The sequence below is a fragment of the Ptychodera flava genome, chromosome 2 (genome assembly GCF_041260155.1).
Source record: "Ptychodera flava strain L36383 chromosome 2, AS_Pfla_20210202, whole genome shotgun sequence".
Taxonomy (NCBI): domain Eukaryota; kingdom Metazoa; phylum Hemichordata; class Enteropneusta; family Ptychoderidae; genus Ptychodera; species Ptychodera flava.
Genome location: NC_091929.1, coordinates 10,655,962 through 10,673,914, shown reverse-complemented (window position 1 = coordinate 10,673,914; position 17,953 = coordinate 10,655,962). Strand labels below are relative to the sequence as shown.

The 17,953-nt window shown below is 39.0% G+C and overlaps 1 protein-coding gene across 2 annotated transcripts in view; it reads right to left on the bottom strand.

Annotated features, from left to right (window-relative positions):
- The window catches only part of LOC139114205 (uncharacterized), a 28,891-nt gene extending 12,544 nt beyond the window's left edge, over positions 1-16,347 (bottom strand). The window contains exons 1-17 of one of the 2 annotated variants that reach the window (XM_070675792.1): positions 16,212-16,347; positions 12,439-12,788; positions 11,547-11,741; positions 11,065-11,176; positions 9,838-10,370; positions 9,247-9,385; positions 8,060-8,598; positions 7,720-7,822; positions 6,502-6,786; positions 6,014-6,247; positions 4,561-4,832; positions 4,464-4,527; positions 3,706-3,936; positions 3,207-3,461; positions 2,102-2,335; positions 1,397-1,681; positions 463-696 (exon numbers count right to left, since the gene is read on the bottom strand). In XM_070675792.1, the coding sequence (XP_070531893.1) occupies positions 463-696; positions 1,397-1,681; positions 2,102-2,335; positions 3,207-3,461; positions 3,706-3,936; positions 4,464-4,527; positions 4,561-4,832; positions 6,014-6,247; positions 6,502-6,786; positions 7,720-7,822; positions 8,060-8,598; positions 9,247-9,385; positions 9,838-10,370; positions 11,065-11,176; positions 11,547-11,741; positions 12,439-12,788; positions 16,212-16,296 (4,150 nt within the window). In that variant the 5' untranslated portion in view covers positions 16,297-16,347. Of the gene's footprint in view, positions 1-462; positions 697-1,396; positions 1,682-2,101; positions 2,336-3,206; positions 3,462-3,705; positions 3,937-4,463; positions 4,833-6,013; positions 6,248-6,501; positions 6,787-7,719; positions 7,823-8,059; positions 8,599-9,246; positions 9,386-9,837; positions 10,371-11,064; positions 11,177-11,546; positions 11,742-12,438; positions 12,789-16,211 lie in introns of both variants that reach the window. The other variant, XM_070675785.1, reaches the window with a different exon arrangement.
- Between the last annotated feature and the right edge of the window lie 1,606 nt (positions 16,348-17,953).

Here is a 17,953-nt window from a genome sequence, read left to right as displayed (position 1 = left end):
TGAACAAACAAACAAACAAACAAACAAACAGGGGCACATTGATTGAGTTAGAAAACACACACATATATGTTGATATATGTACAGGTGATAATGGTTTTCATTAGTCAAGACATATTGTGCCAGGATTGTTCATGAAATTGACTCGATACCCTTTCTACGTATTTGCCCTATTCCAAACCCCGGGGGAGGGGAGGCGTGTTCACAAAGACCATACATTGCTCCAAAATTTCGAACCTGAGATTTCAGAACGAAAGTATCTAAACGTGGCGAGAGGCGGCAATATCCAGGCATCTCTATTATACTACTTAAGTCACGTGTGACCGTCACGGTGGCCTCGGCGCTTCGCAATGTGTATGTGCAAGTATAGGCAAGGCTCTTAAAAACCGTCGACGGCCCGTTAAATCACAGTATTAAACAAATGAAAACAATGCAAATAATAGGAAATGGACATTTTCTACGTACAGCAACAGTCCATCCTGTTTGTAATAGTAACTTGATAGATGTTGAGACTTTCTCCGAGGTCTAGTTTCCACCAAGGTTCAAATTCCCTAGCTGTTAGTGTGCAGGAACTTCCAGCGAAGTCACTGTTCTTGTTGCCATCGACGGCCCTCTCTGCTACGGCGAACTTTCTGGTTGAACTTTGCCAAACTTGTTTGTTCTGAGCAGCATTGACCAGATTGTCTGGGACAGTGCAAGCTGAAAATAACAACACATTTAACCTGGATTAACAATATTGTGATCAGGTAGGTGTACAGGTCTACTCAACAACTTCGGGGCAAGCATCGGATGTGTCGAGAATGTCCGAACTTCATAAGGATGCCGATACATTTCATCGGGTTTAAGTCCTGCTGACTTTTCTTTGAAACAGATATGCAATTTTTTGCATCGATGTTGGCTGGCAAAGCGTTTCATTTCATCACAGGATTGGAATTTTGCAATTTCCTATGCAATGTGCATATATATATATATATATATATATATATATATATATTATATATATATATATATATATATATATATATATATATATATATATATATATATATATATATATATATATATATATATATATATATATATAATATTTGATGACACTTGGTGAGGATATTCTAATTAGTAATTGGTATGACTGTCTTGTGTAGACAATATTTTCTAACAAATTCAACACAATTTCTGCAGCGATATCGTAAAGAACAAAAGATTACAAATGAGTTATGCCGATTGAGGTCATTAAAATGCTACAGATAAGTTAATCACAAGTCTGGTGCTACATATTTTAATTATAGCATTAATATCGCTTCTTCTCATCATGTTCTTGATAAATAAAGTAGAATTAAGTGACAACCGACCCTTACGAACGCTGAATAGAATCATGATTATTATAACAGATACTCACGTTCTGTTGTTGGTCCAAAAGTGATAAGTTTTGTGGTGAAGATATCTGGAGTAGTTCCCACTAAAATTGGCGCCATAACTTCAACTTCGCACAGAGTCAAGACAGACATTTTGTCCTTGAGTTGAACCGTGACATATCTTCCGCTGATGTAGTCATTACAGCCGCACATCAGCGTGATCTTCTCGGCGAACGCCTGCGTTTTGGAGACACGCACGTCGCATTGTTGGTTTTCTGAAAAGTTTTCGCTGTCACCGACGCGGACTTCCGCTCCAGTCAATCTGAACGCTGGAACACAGATACAAGAACCATATTCAATTCGATTAACATTGTCAAAGTACGACAAACACGGAGCAAAGTGCCAGTATAATAGCCAAAATTATTCCGGTTTCTTTAAAGATAACGAAAGTACAAAGAGATACTCTCTGTTTCTCATTAGCTGAAGACTAGAAAGGAATGAGCGACGGGTATCCCTTGATTGGAAAAACATGATTTCAATTGTAGAACATTTCATATACTGAAACCGAGCATGAATAGGGATAAGCAAATGGCAATTAATATTGAATCAGCTTTGATCATTTAAAGGGTCTTATGTTAAGATATTTTATTGTTTCACAAAAGTACCATCCCTTTTTTCTGTTCAGTAACTAATTAATCATGGCGAAAATGTCAGCTCGTACGAATGCACTAGAAAACCTGTATACGTACAGCAGCAGTCTAATCTATTGACGATGGTGATTGAGTAGACATCTCGGGTTTGACCAAGATCTAGTTTCCACCAGGGATCGTTCTCTCTTGCCGTCAGGGTACAGGATCCTTCTTGGAAGTTACTGTCACTGTCGCCATCCACAGCCCTGCCCGCAACAGCTTTCTTTTTGGTGGTGCTCTGTGATGCGGGCATGTTGAGGGCCACGTTCTGCAGACCATCAGGCAGCAAGCATTCTGAAATATCAATATGTCAGTGTTTTGCATACAGTCAAGGAGGTTGATCTGTTAGTGGCCGACGTTTCAAAAGTTTCCAGTAAAAGACGAAGATGCTATCAACTAATCTTACGATACCATAATCCCACTTTCTTCTATTATCAGTGAGCATCTTAAATGTCCCAGTGACAGTATAAATAAATAGCCTATCACATGTTTTCAAATCGACTGCATTCCGCAAAGGGTTGTGTGAATCTTATGAATCAGAATGCATTGGGAGAGAACGACTTTTACATAAGAAATTTACATAATAAATGTACTATTCTGCGACCGAAGATTTAGCAACGAGAAACCAAGATCGCCTTTCAATTTGCAAGTAAGCATATAACTTCGGAGTAATAAACATTGTGATTGGCAGTGAATCTGGAGTGAAATATATCATCCAAGGTGTGATGGGTTTTTGCATACCTAGTTTATACGCTTCCAATAGTGTAATATGAAGTTTTGTGATATGACAGGGAGACTGTATGTAGAAACCAACAAAGCTTTTTCTGACGTGTCAAGGTCACTTTCATATTTTGGTACGTTTGCTTTTCAGTATAAGATGAAGGCTTGTATCAAAATGGAAAGAATGTAACTTCGAAGTAAATTTACAACTTGATGGAAGCTATTTGTAGGTATAGAGTAGTGCAACTGATTTTGTGCTTCAGAAAACAATAAATCTTGCCTCTACTGTAGATGATTTAAATTATAGTTTTACGTGTTGTACAAATTTAAACGTCAAGTGTTATTTAGAAATTATGATTGAACTGAAAAAGCGACAAGAAGTGTCGCAGAACTGTGTGATGACGTCACACTCGAGCCTCGTTTTAAGATGATCAAGCTAAACTACCTGGCTGTTCAGTGGGTGGCAGGGTTGTGGGTCCACGTGAAGCCAAGACTTCCACTTCACAAAGCGACAACTTCTTAGTAGTATCGTGGAGATGGACACTGACATACTGGCCGTAGAGGGCTTTTCCACAGTCGCATAGGATTTCTATCCTTTCCTGGTTAACAACGTCCTCCGTGATTCGGAAACCGCAGAGGGCGTTTGCTTTGTGGTTTTTACTGTTTCCGATGCGGACCTCGGCATTAATCAGGTGTTCAGCTAAAATAGAAAGTTAACATTAAAAGTTGAAGGCTTAATTTTGTCAGTTTTATTGGACACGTTTGACTTCTATTGGCGTAATGGTATTATATCAATGAACAGGCGTTGAACAAATTATCATACTGGTGTTTTGTTAAAGGGCTACGAATGTCGGCACTTGTTGATTCATTACAGATTTACAGATTAAGATGAAAAACCCTACCATTAGGAGACGTGACGATTGAATTAGGTCTGTTCTACTTACAACAACAGTCCCTTCTGTTCGTAATAGCCACCATGTATACATCCTTAATCTCGCCTAAGTCAACCCTCCACCACGGTTCAGGTTCCAGGTTGGTCCTTGTGCAAGACCTTCCCGAGAAATCGCTGTTCTTGTCACCGTCGACGGCCCTGGTGGCGTGCGCACTTCCAGCCGTTGAACTCTGTGAAGCAGCTGTCGTAGCTACGTTGGCAAGACCGGGAGGGGCCTCGCAAACTATAACGGCAGATGAAACATTCAATTAAATGTACTTAGGATGGGACAGCACACGTCTTTTTAGATCCACTTTCCGAGATCTTTAAATCGTAAAACATTTGAGCCGTTCACCCTATATCCCTGTACATAGCTTCGCCCATCCCATTTAAGACCATGTTGGATCTGCTAAAGTTTAGTCGTGAAAGGGGAGGGGACATATCTAATGGTATTTACTTTGGCAAATATGTAAATACATGGGAAAAATCCTTTGTTCTGCCGAGTTAAGCATGCTGAAATAAAGGTTTCTATCACTCTGTATGTAGATAGAATAAGCGATTAATTTCTGAAAATTACTGGAGATTTCTGAACATTTTCTTTTTTACACATTACGAGAATCAAATATGACATTTCAGTAACAATGCCCGCAATGTTGTTGAAATGAACAAACGATAAAGAATGGTGTATGAAATGTGGATTCCGGACGATATAACATTGTAAGACACTTTCGTTGAAATGAAAACAGTTTTCATAAACATTTTTAGTCTTACCGCCTTCAGTTGTGGGTTTTTCGGTACCTTCAACTCCACCACCGCTGTCACTAGTGGTGCCAACTCCGCCGCCACCACTTCCAATGGTGGTGCCAACACCGCCGCCGCCGCCACCGCCACCCGGCCCCTCGGTGATGTCAATGACTTCATCGGTATCGTTACTCCACACCTCTACTTCACACAACGACAGCGCTGTTGTCGCACACCTCACCTGGACGCTGACGAAACGTCCGCTCAGTGGACCGTCGATACAGCGCATGTGTATAGTTTTCTGCTCAACTACCTCCTTTGTAACCACACCGCAGAGAGCGTTCTCTTCAAACTTACGGCTGTTTCCGACGCGAACTTCGGCACCCAATAGTCGCGAGGCTATGATATACAAATGAATGACAAAAATATTGTTAGGTCCAGACAGGGAATTCTGTGGCGTCTAATTTTGCTTAAAAAGGCCCCCTTCAATTATCAGATTTATCTAATATAAATATTATTTACTTGATGAATATTCAATGGAAAACAAAAGAATGGCAAACTGTTAATGGGCTATTGACACATTTGCTAATGCGAGAACCTGGGATTGAGAAGGGCGCCTTTATGTGCCTCGGCGACGGTTTTTCTGTCATTTTCCTAAAATTCTTTTCGGATCCTACCGCTTGTTGGGGCTCATTTAAAATCTCTTGGAGTGAGAAAAATGTTCCCCGTCTTAGCTTTTTGAAAGTCGAAAATTTTATCTTCCAAATAGAGTTCACCTAGAAATGGCGGCCATTTTTAATTCCAAATGTCAGTAACTATTAGGTAATTTGATTCAATAGTATCAAACTTTGAACTTTGATCTCTGGTTTTTATTCTTGATTTGGTAAGGAAAGAGATGAAAACTTCACTTCGGAAAGTTTATATAATTTTTGTCTTTCAATTTTGAGACACACTACTTTAATTGGAGAGGGATGTGAATAACATGCCAGCTCAAATGGTGTCTTTATAACTTGTGTTACAGAGTCATATATATAATAATAATATATATATATATATATATATATATATATATATATATATATATATATATATATATATATAATATATATATACACATACATACATACATACATACACACGAGAAAAGTATGAGTCGTCTATCTGATCATTGTATTTCTGTCACACGTTTACGTGGTCAGGTGTCACCTCATAATTATCAGTGAAAAATAATTTATGTGCAGACAAGGTCAACAAAGTGTTCATATTTGTAGCGGCCTTAGAAGTAATGGGCATCTACTGCTGATCCACACTGTATCAGTTAAGATTTGCTTTAATTCTTCACTTCCGTACACTTTGATAAATACGTGATTTGCTAGAGGAAAACGCTGCGGCGTAAAGATTGTGAAATCGAAAAAGAACTGACTACCGCGGTAAGTCTTGCACAAACTGAATGAATATCTTTGTACAGCTGTCAAATAAATTACTGGTATCAAAATTATGGAGGTTTGAAAATAATTCGTTTATTTTACCCGTACGTTCATTACAGGCGCAAGAATTTGGATATCACCACTTTGCCTTACCACAGCAATCCTGTCTGTTTGTCAGCGTAACGTAGTGAACATCTCGTGGTTTTACGAGGTCAACCTGCCACCAGGGGTCGCACTCCTTCATCGTCAGAGAGCAAGAGCGATGGCAGAAACTGGCGTCAGTGTTTCCATCGACGGCTTCCTTTGCGCTGGAGTGCCAGTTGGATGAACTCATCTCGGCGCATTTACCATAGGCAACGTTTGTTAGCCCAGATGGAATTTTATCAACTGGTGAAACAAAAACCAACAAATTTATAAGCCTTGACTAATTGCATTAAAGAGGCAATATTTGCAAGTTTTGATGACATTTTCATTAATTTTGTCCGGACGGCACAACGACGAGAGGTAAGAGTTATTAACACACAGCAATGTATGGGTAAAAGTTTACAAGTCATTGCGCCGTGTTAACTAAGGAAGGCCATGAGAAAATGTAAAACGTCTGTGTTATATAATCTCTCGTCCCCATCCGTCGGCATACTTACCCACTTCGATTGGCCCAGTTTCCACATCGGGACAAGGCTTGGTAGTTGTCACAGGCAGTTCTGTTCGTGGCGGGGCGAGAGTTGGAGGCGCAGGTGTCGGTGGCGCAGGTGTCGGTGGCGCAGGTGTCGGTGGCGCTGGTGTCGGGGGCGCTGGCGTAGGTGGCGCTGGTGTTGGTGGAGGCGGCGTGGTTGGTGCCGGTGTGGTTGGCGGTGCTGGTGTGGTCGGTAAGAGGGTAGTGGCAGCCAATGTCGTCGGTACAATTGTTGTCTTCTTCGGTCTTGGACCTGTATCATAAAGTAGGGAAAAGGGAAATTGTTGTCTTTGTTAATCAACAGATGATTTCAGAAGAATATTCTGTCAATCAATTTCAATTCCAGGGGACATCGGTCGTAACTTTCATGTCAGGGTTTGTGCTTTGCTTCGTAAAATACAGTTTCTTGTTCTGGACAATCACTTTGCGAATTGCTTTCTGAATATATTCATTTATTTTCAATCAACTTATCAATACAATCCTGGTCCCGACAGGAATTCGCTTATCAACAACGACATTCCATGTTGTTCACAAAGTGATACGCTCGCAAGGCTTAAACGTGTAAGTTACCTTTCTCGCGTATTTGGAGTAGTACACACCTCGAAAATGAAAGACTTAAACAATTGCTCATTTTTTCCTCAAGCAAACTTTCATCCATTCTCTTTCAAACTTAAGAGTTAAAATTAGGGGTCTTGGTGCAAAATTTGGCACTAGAGACATAAAATATTCAACGTTTACCGATGTTTGAAATTCAAAATGGCCGCCATCCCTGTGTTATCCTTATGGGGAAAAATAAAATTCCCGCTTTTCACAAAACAAACCTGGTTAAAACTTTATTTATTCCATAAGTTTCAAAATGAGACCCCACAAGTGGTAGGCCTAAACAGAATTGTAAAAGTTTTAGAGTCAGAATATCTTTTGTCGAGGAGCATTTCACCTTAAGGAGAAGGATAAGAATATGTACCTATATCAGGCCAAAAGAACAAAAAAATACTATCAAAATGTGCAGCATCATTTCAATTATGTGTACATTACAGTGTAGGAATCAAAATCTTGAGAAAAGGAAAACGTTCACCTTGGAAATCAATCGGAAAATAAATTGAACATGCAGTAGCACTGGTAGGGTCTGCGATTTATATGTAAAAGGATATTTCACTGTGTAGAGGGTACGTATTAAAACACCTACCACAAATGAATGGAACAGCCTTGATGTTAATGAGGTCAGCGTAGGTCAATTCGTGCCACGAGACAATATCACCACACGCGGGTACGCACGCTTTTGATGCGGTCTACAAAAATAAAAAAAAATATACCTGATTTAAATGTAAGATTTGAGTTCCTTAACAGGCGAAAACATTTCAGTCGCATTCTTAATTTGAATTGGAAACTTCCTAGAATGATTGTGTCCAATACAGAAATCGCGTCAAGTGCCCCCGAGAGGAAAAATATTTGTGAGACATAATCAACATTTTGTGAGGGGGAGGGGCAGTGGGAACTGTTTGGGTTTTATTAAATATGTACTTTACCCTGATGCCTCTTTTGTTGAGAACGCTGCTCCAAAAATTGAAATAACGGAGTTTGCCGTAAAAGGCGTCTTCTTTGTTGTATCCACCAGCGACGGAACCTTGCTTCTGGCCAATAATGAGGGAGCCGCCACCCGGTATGGTCTCTCCGACGGCTAGACCGGTACCATGGTACAGTGGCTTGGCCTTGTCGTAGATGGTGAAATTACCGTCGGCGGATTGCCACGTCAAACATATGAAATGCGAGGTTTGATTGTTCAGGTCTATGCCTGTTGGTTTGCTCTTTTTATTGTTGATGATGACAGTGAGGTCGTTGACGTTTTCGATGACAATGCTGCCCTCAGTGTCGCCGGGAGCGAAGTAACTGAAAGCGACGTTGTTGTTGAGTGCGTAATCGTCTTCGAGCCTCATCCAATAGCAGATGGTCAGCTCCCTTAGATCTGGCACTTCTCGTGGCATGGGAGAGAGACTATATGGTCCCGTGTTATTGATCTTCCAAAGCATGTCGTCAAAGACGCCAGTTCCGCAGCGATCAACGACGGCTGTTCCAGATGACAAGGAAAGATAAGAAGACAAAAATTGAAACTTTATCTGAATACTGAAACTGAGAATTTTTCTCAAAGAAATTTCACCGCCATAATTGCTCTATCTACAGAATAAACAATCTGAGTACTGGCTATCGTATATCTATAGAACCAATTGATATTTGCCTGCCAACGAAATAGATGCTACCCTTCTCTCAAGTATAATTCTGTTAATAATATGAAGTAATAAACGTATCAGTTAAATATGTACACTATCAGGAAACAAATAAATTAACTAGGGTTGTGTTTTCAGTAAGTTATTATTTCATGAATTCATGTTTATTATTTGAGGTTCATAAAATATTATGCTATTTGTAACTGCCGTTAGCGTACTGATCTGTCTAGCAAAGGCACTGTGCTTCAGAACATTTTATCCTTCCACGGTCACGTGATTACGTGACCCCTAGGATGATATTCTGACAATTCTGTACAAGCTATGTGTTGCACAGTGCAAACGAGCACTCTCCAAGCTCTCTCTTAGTCATGGTTTTCACTGTTGTTAATTAACGCCGATATCTTTCCAACACGACATGTTTAAAATTCACGCTTGAAGCGTCAAACAGTGTATTGCTTTCAAATGCTCATGGCTACCACAGCAATACTTACGGCAGGGATCGCTGTCAGGGCCAGCAATATCAGTATATGTCCGAATATCTATTTCGTGCATAGTAGTCTTCTGGAGACCTGGCCACCAGAATAGTTCACCACACTGTCTACTGCAACCGTTCAGGTCTCTGAACATTGCCTGGAGAGAGAGAGAGAGAGAGAGAGAGAGAGAGAGAGAGAGAGAGAGAGAGACAGACAAGGGTATTACTTGATGGTGACAATAACCGTTTGCCCATGTACTTTTTGTCTTTTTAAGGTTCATGTCAGAAACTGAGATTTTGTCACCCTCCTTTCACAACAATAACTCCTAACAAACTGAAATAATTTTCAATCGCATGAAACATCCAAAATAGGTGTTAATAGTAAAAATAGTTCTTAATCGCTTCGATGTTCTAGAAAGGACGGAAATAGAATTAATTTTCTATATATGAGGCAAAAATATATTAACTACTGTACGTTCTCTAAATCGAACTCATAGTAATTTTGGTATTTAGTTTATTTTAACTGTGTCTAATGAGTTGTCCTGACACAGAAAATCTTTCATTTCGAATATTCCTCGCGACAACAAACATTTATTATATGGAAGCTTACCGTTACTTCGTCTTTATTTTTGACATGGTCCCACATGTTCATGTACGAGATATCAGCAAAGAGTCCCCTATTCGGCACGTATGCTCCACCGGGGCTGGTCAACCGCTGTCCCAGGTACATGGTTCCACCCCCGTGGATCAAAAGCCCATCTGCCAGACCCTTGCTGGTGTTCGGTTTCCCATCCTTGAAGTATCTGGCCACGCCACCACGAGAGTTCCATGTTATGCACACGTGATGCCAGTCTTCGGTGATCAGTTTGTGTCTGGACGTTTTAGCCGCCATATTTCTGATGTACAACTGCAGGGCGCTCAAGTCCTCCAGCACGATACTCCCGTAAGTGTCGCCGGGGGCGAAGTAGCTGAATATAGTTGCGTCAGGGTGGAATGGCACGGTGGCTTTCATCCAGAAGCAGATCGTAAATTCAGATATTTCGGGAAAGGGACGGTCGATAATGACATAGCTGTCAAGGTGATGAAAGATGAATACCTTATCGCCATTCTTCTCATCGTGGCAAAATTCCGGGTACTCTGGAACTATAGCATGAAAGGTGTTATAAGTCAAATCAACCTATGAAACGATTCGAACATAATTGCGAGAATAGTATTTTGAACATTGTGGCAAAAAGGGAAAAATACTGTCATGCACCGTGTTTAGTATGCGATACCATCAAATGGTTTTTGTCGCTCTCAACCTCCTGACCAGTATATCTGTGAAAACACGATATTTCCATACGCTCTAAAGATATCATTATCCCTGCCCTTTACGCTAAAATATCAAAAGATTTCCAAGTCGATCAATAATTCCTCAATACAAATTTGGACCAGTTATAAAAAAAAATAAGCGTTTGACTGCAGGCGAAAATCCAGAATTCAAAAATTGAATTTTTCATTCAAGACTTGAGGGAGCCTACTTGCCTCATTGAGGGCGCACCCAAACTGGCAAATGCACTTTTTGTTCTTCTCCCCCAAATCGTGCCGAAATGCCAAATTCACATCGTACAATGTCAGCCATGACTGAAGTTTTGTACATGCAGACAAGAATTAATTCGTCAACAATAATGTCGCTTATTGTACAAAATATGTTGTGTTTTAATGGCATTTGTACATATTAATATACTCTGGGGAAAGGAAGAAGAAATAAACTTCTTTTCAAGAATGAAATATACAAGCAATATACAACCGTTATAGCGGTTGCCCCATTCAAACGTGAAAAACTGAGGAGACCTACCAGGGGGTAGATTAGTATCTTTCATTTGTATAGCTGACAACTCAGATGAAGATATCGACGACCACCAAACAACGTCTCCACAACCTCTGTTTAAACTATCCTCGGACAAAGCCTGGGTTACAATGGTCAAATAAATATTGAGTTAATTTCAGTTTTTTTGTGATCATCATGAGCACTGCCGAAACGAGAGAATCTAAGGAAATATTATAAGATTTTCGGAATAAATGGAAATAGTCAACTCTTTCAGCCAGCAAGACAGACAGACAGACAGACAGACAGACAGACAGACAGACAGGGATACGACTCTGAATAGATGAGGATATAGTTAAGTTTTGCCGTCCCCTCGGCAAAATATTTCAAGTAAAACAATTAGCAATGTATGGAAGATAATAAATCTGTAATGAGTTTTGTAGTTTGACTGTAGAGGGTGGATAAATACAATACGGGAGTCAAGAGTTCATCTACAATGGTAATTTTGATACCTGGATATCGTGTTGAAAAAGTCGTGTGCTCCACATGTTGAACTGCGTAAGGTCTCCCTTGTAGGACACGGAAGGGCTGAATGAATCACCGCGTGAGGCTTGTTTCTGACCGAGAACAAGAAAGCCTCCCCCGGCAAGTGTCTTGTTGACGGCCAGACCCTTGGATCCGTAGTACGCATTGCCATCCTTGTACAACTGCAGCAAAAATATGAAACAGGGGAATGAAGATATCTGGGAGAATTGTATCGTTTAAGTGCTTACTCCTGTGAAAATAGCGATTTTCAGGAAGGACCAGTAAAATATTAGCAACAGGAAGAAAAGTGATGTAATGAATACAAATCAAACTTCCTTTATTGAGTGAAACTTTCCATTTACTGATTTTTGTATCTTTCTAGACATTGTAGAAATTAAAGGTCAGTAGCTGTATCGTTTGGTAGTTTTTCATTATTCTTGTTCTGTATGCCAACAATATTAATTGTCCCCCATATCATGTTGAGATAAACATTTCAGCTTATTGACTCATCACATACATGTAAGCTTATACACTGCACGAAAAACAGAACTAATAACAGTAAAGTTTCAATTGATGGTAGTACTAATGTCACACGGCAAAAATATTTCAAATTGTAGACTAACGACATGGGTAATCTGGTATGAAACGCGTGACGTTAAAACGACTATGGACACTTGTAATCACGCCCGCTATCGACAGAAGAAAAGTTGTGCTTTAGCACCGATAATTTTTCTTTGTCGTCAAATGAGAAGGAATGCATCAGATTTTAGAAGGGGGGATCGGGAGGGTCATATTTCAGAAAATAAACTTAAAATTGTAATTAAGGCTCTTATCGCGATTCATATGGTTGTCGATAGAATCATTTAAACTGAGACCCACCTCATATTCTCCGCCAGCAGACGTCCATGTCGCGCAGATGTGGTGCCACATGCCGTAGTTGGCTTCGATCAATGATTCGTTGCCGATGTGGGACTTGACAGTCATCAGGATGTTGCTGGGGTCTTCAAGGATGACGTTGTGTTCGTTTGACGCGAAGTAGCTGACCATAGCACCGGTGTTGCTGCGATAGTCTGTACGCATCCAGAAACACATCGTCATCTCCAGCAGATCCGGAACCTGACTGTCCACCGACACATGACTGCTAGTGGTACCGGCGAAGATGAGCGTATTGTGTTCTACGTCCCCGCCATAACAATGATCACCGTATGTCGGATACTTAGTGTAATAATCTGAAAAAACAAACATAACAAAACGAATCCAAATGTACAAACCTTTATTAGTAAGATGAAAAAAAATCGTCAGCTCAAAGGCTATGACCAGTTTTCAGTCACCAATAATTTTCAAATCGTTGCAAACTCAGGCCTATTTCTAATTTTGTAGCCTTGATAAAACATGACGATCGAAAAAAAAACTCAAAGTAAAGAAAGAAAGAAAACAATCCTATCACAAGGGGATAAAAATGTTCAGAATAAATTATTTTGGCATTGACATCCTTTAAATGTGTTTGGAAGGTTAAATATACATGTAAAGATTTCATGTCATGATTCATATATACGGTATACGTAAAGGATACACGTCTCTTTTCGAAATCGAAACTAACGACATTTTGTTCTCAAACGATTCCATCCTGGATTCCGCGTCAAAAATTTTATATTCTCAGAAATAAAGACGTAATGTGCAGATTTATGATTAAGAGACCCGCTACGCTGAAATTGGCTCTTGTTTCAGACAAATAAGAAACTTGCTAATCGACAGAATAACATGTTATACGGACGCATATTTTTGTTTTCTAACTTTTCACCTGATATCAAACTTATTAGTTTATAGCCCAAAAGTCCCACATTCCGAATTTCTGTAGCTCAAAGAGCATTGATCGTTTAATGTAAACGTAGCATAAGTAACGCTAAGTTTGTCTAACTATTTGAATCTCTCAAGTTTCCAATGCGCTGACGATATTCAAAACGTATTATATACTAATTTAAAATGGCGCTCTTTTCATTTTTGTTGTGGAGGTAGACTAAATATCATATACGCGCGATGGTCGCATACATGACTCCGTATACAGCCTGGAGCGACAATTTTGAGCACAAGTGGACAAATTGTAGCTTGTCAGTTCGACACATTTAGGTAGTATGCGCCTCGATACTTAAAGTTTGGAAATGTCGCCAAAAACTTTGCTCGAGGAAAAGTGAACCACTGTGTTTCATAATCAAGAAAAACATCAGCGGTCACCTAGAACACGATTGGAACTAATTTTAGATAATTGAGTGGTAAAGTAATGTCGGTTTAATCTGCAAATGTAAGCTCATCAGCTTTTTTTAAGTTACACACTTGTTTTTATGAGTAATTTGTAATATCGCAACATTCAGCTATACGGCACCTAACACTTTTGAGAAATTTGAAAAATGTAATAATACAATTATCCCAAATTAGTTCCAATCGCGTTCTAGAAAGTTTTCGCACTAAAGTTGAAAAACTAACATTTTAAAATATTGAAATCCAAAATATCAGCTCTTCTCATGTTTACTAAATTAGAAAAATTGAAAAGTGCATTTTACTTTTAAAGGATATAAAAGAGAGGATTTGTCTCTTAGAGATGGATATATAATTACAGAACAATATATCTCTTCAAATCAATAAGATTAAAGGAATTTAAAAATTCAATGGAAAACAAAGAATTGTAAGATGTGAATCTATAAGTACAGACATGGTACATTACGCGTACCACGTAAGGGAATATGCCCTTTGACGAAACTTGTCGAATGATGGCGATCGGTCGTTTTTCCACATTGAATAACCAGCGTACCGAAACCATCTTTCACAAACATGCCTTACTGTATCACGGAGCACTCGGTGAAAGAGCATTTTTTGCAAGAAAAGAGAGACACACAATCTAAAGCAAAATTGTGGCAAGGTTATGCATTTTACGAAGAGTTCAGATAAGATGGTTCAATGCCTGACATTAGTTGAAAGTAATCAGCTAAAGTTCACAGTGTATACGGATCGTACTCGATAAGAAAACAAAACAGTTCAACTCTTTTGTTGTTGTTCAAAGTGGGGCAATTCTGTTACATATATAGTTGGTATTAAATAACAATTTAAACTGTTCACAAGTTTTGATCATTTCGACGTAAGGAAACCTGACAGAAGTATCTCGACGAAAGAGTACAAAGGACAAGAAATGAAAAGTTATCTTGACTAGAGGTGTAGATGACAAATAGAATCTGTCGTAGGCCCATGTGTGCTGTCTTGTAAAATGTATCATGTTTAACACTGGGATTCCAACTGCATATGGAGCAGAAAACAGTAAGAGCATTCAAATTCCGATGTATAGCTTCACTTAGACTGTCATCATAGCAGAGAAAGAAAGAGCGGCTTTTTACATCGGAAAAATACGTTTAATGTCAAAACCACCTTTTTTTGGCAAACTCACCCCTACCGATTTCATGTTCACCCGGCGAAACTACACCCAGTTCCTTTGAGAGAACATCTGTCGTTTCAGGTTTTTAACAAATATAGTTTGATATTGTGTTGTAAGTTAAAGAACAAGCAACTTTTTCTGTGTAATTTGGAAATATCGTAAAAAGGACATTGTAGAAATTAATGACACCATTTTAATTAAGCGATGAAATCAATATCATTAGACCTAGCAACCTTAAACAGGTAGTGCATTGAATACCTTTAAAACAGCCGTGTATCATAAGTTCAAAGCGTTGACAGTGGATCGTCGTCAATTAAATGACACCCAGTTGCGAACTCCAAAGTTTGGGCACCACAAGAGAGAAAACCTGTTTGGAGTTTTCAATCTTGGTGAGTTACAGCTTATCTTCGATTAATATTCGTTTTCTTGTCGTGAAACGCTTTCGCTAGCTGTTGATCTTTAAGGCTCTGACGTCAATGCAACAATTTTGTATATTTATGAAAAAACTGATTGTGAGTAATTTTTTTTCCGCCTACATGCAGTGGAATTCGCGTTCTACAATATGCTTCTCAGCCAATTGGAGTTAATCAAATCCGATCCAACAGAAATTGAACTAAAAGTAAATGTCGAGGTCTAAACTGATGTTAAATCTCAGCGACAGTTCGATTCCCACTAAAAAGGCACCAAACGATGACACCAAACAATCAACACAATAGATACACTTGACTTAATGTACTACGTTTCGACAAATTATGTTTTGAATTGCGCAATACCCATTATATGCTCTGTCAAATTGCGCGCAATTTTTGATGTCGACCATATGTTTATTTTTTTTCCAAGTCTTGCGATGTGTGCAAGCAAGGTTTACTTCATTGAGATCAGCAAGAACTCGCTCCTTTAAACTTCAACTTGTAAAGTTTGTGTCATTATCTATATAGCCTTGCTCATTAGACTTCCAACAAACAGCAAATATCATCCTATTTTCAAAGGGAGTTTTCGTCCACACTTTGTGATTGTAATTTGAGTATTAAAACTGAGAACTGCGTGCCCGGTGTACTACCGTCCATAGAACCTGTGATAAGATGTTTTAAAAAGTGGGCGAAAGAGCATGGACGATGCTGCAAGATCTATACAAGGACGAGGATTTTACTGCAATGGGTATAATATTAAAACGTTTATCGAGCGACGGATTCGATGGCTGGACAAATTGATATGTGGACTTTCAACTTACCGATTTTGCCGCTTGTAAGAGTTGTTAAGACGGAGACGAGAATCAGGAGCAAGGGAAGCGGGGCCTTGCTAGCTAGAAACTCCATCTCGACCCAATTGAGAGCGAGACTGGAGTGAAATATGCAACGGCAGTTGGGTTTATAGTCTTGGCAAATGAGAGTGCTGCCTAATTAGCTGAATAATGTATGTATTTTCTTCGCTAATTTCATTTTTAATGGACACTAGCAAGCTGTGGCATGCCCTTCATCAGAAAGGTCCTGTATCAGCTGTCATTAGCTCTTTAACCTGGGCACGCCTTTAAGGAATTTAAACCAAACACTAGTTTCAACATTTTGGTAAAATTATACAAAACAAGCAAAATAAACAGGGGCGGATAGCAGTGCTGCATCTGATAACCGATACAAGCAGTTCTTAAAGTCATTTTGAGGACAAATTCTTTACTTTTCTGTGGATTGGTTCATCCTGACTAGAATAAGGCATTGGCAACAAAGATTACAATCATTGAGATAACTGATAACCCTGACAAGATACAAGCAACACGATTGAAACTTATTTGACAGAATAAGATAAGGTAGTAGTGTTGGTTTAATCAGCAACTTTAAGCTCATCTGCTTATCGCTTTCTGCAATTCACTTGTTTTTATTGGTAATTTGTAATATTGCAACTTTCAGCTATAGAGCACCTAACACCTTTGATAAATTTGAACAATTTAAATATCCTACTCTCCCAAATGAGTTCCAGTCGTGTTAAGTAGAATGTCATCTCATTGTAAAAGTGTAAAATATTTGACGCTCTTAAATATGCATACGAAGCAAATTCTCAACACGCAAACAATCACAGGGTCGATCGGTAAAAATCGGATGTCATTTAATTCAAGCGTTCACGCACTATTAAATTACTACCATGTAACTAACGTAGCGTACACGCATTAAGCTTAAGACAAAATGACCTAAATTCAATTATCGAATTTCACCACTTTAAGCTGTCAAAGATAAACTGAATATAAATCAAATTAAGCCATGACAATTAAAATATCTGAACTTAAAACTTAGATTATACATGAAATGAGTAAATACAGTCAGACGAGGTTTTTTCTAGCAGGCATTGTCAACTACTTTTGTTCTGCTTGTGTGACCAGTGATATGTGTAGCTATGTATTGATGCAATCTCACTCCGCTACCTGATAATTCAAGAGCGCATATATTATTGCTTTTTTATACTTACGGGGCAATTTCATGGGAACTTTCAATGGTTGAAAAATCAAACATTGTCAGAGCTGATAACTACAGCCAAATATATATGAATATTCTACCTATGTCTGTGTATAAAGTTGATATTAGCTCATATTGAAAAGTCTGTCAAGTACTGATTAAACACCCGGTGCTTTGTATCTACCATGTTACGCAAATAAATATTCTGATCATTTGCTCACAATTACACATCATTGTTTGTCATATAAGCACAGCTTGTATAAACGATAAAAATAACCATATGATTCGCATGACGTTAATTCTGTATATTGAAATAAAAAAGGGAGGGGAAGCAAGTGATTACTTCTGGGCTAACGAGGGGTAGGGGAATTGCATAGCATTTCCTAAAAAGTAATTTATAGTTGACATTTACCGTTAATTTGGATGACAATGACTGTTTGTTTGTTTGGTCTGTTTCCGTGTGTGTGTGTGGTGTGTGTGTGTGTGTGTGTGTGTGAGAGAGAGAGAGAGAGAGAGAGAGAGAGAGAGAGAG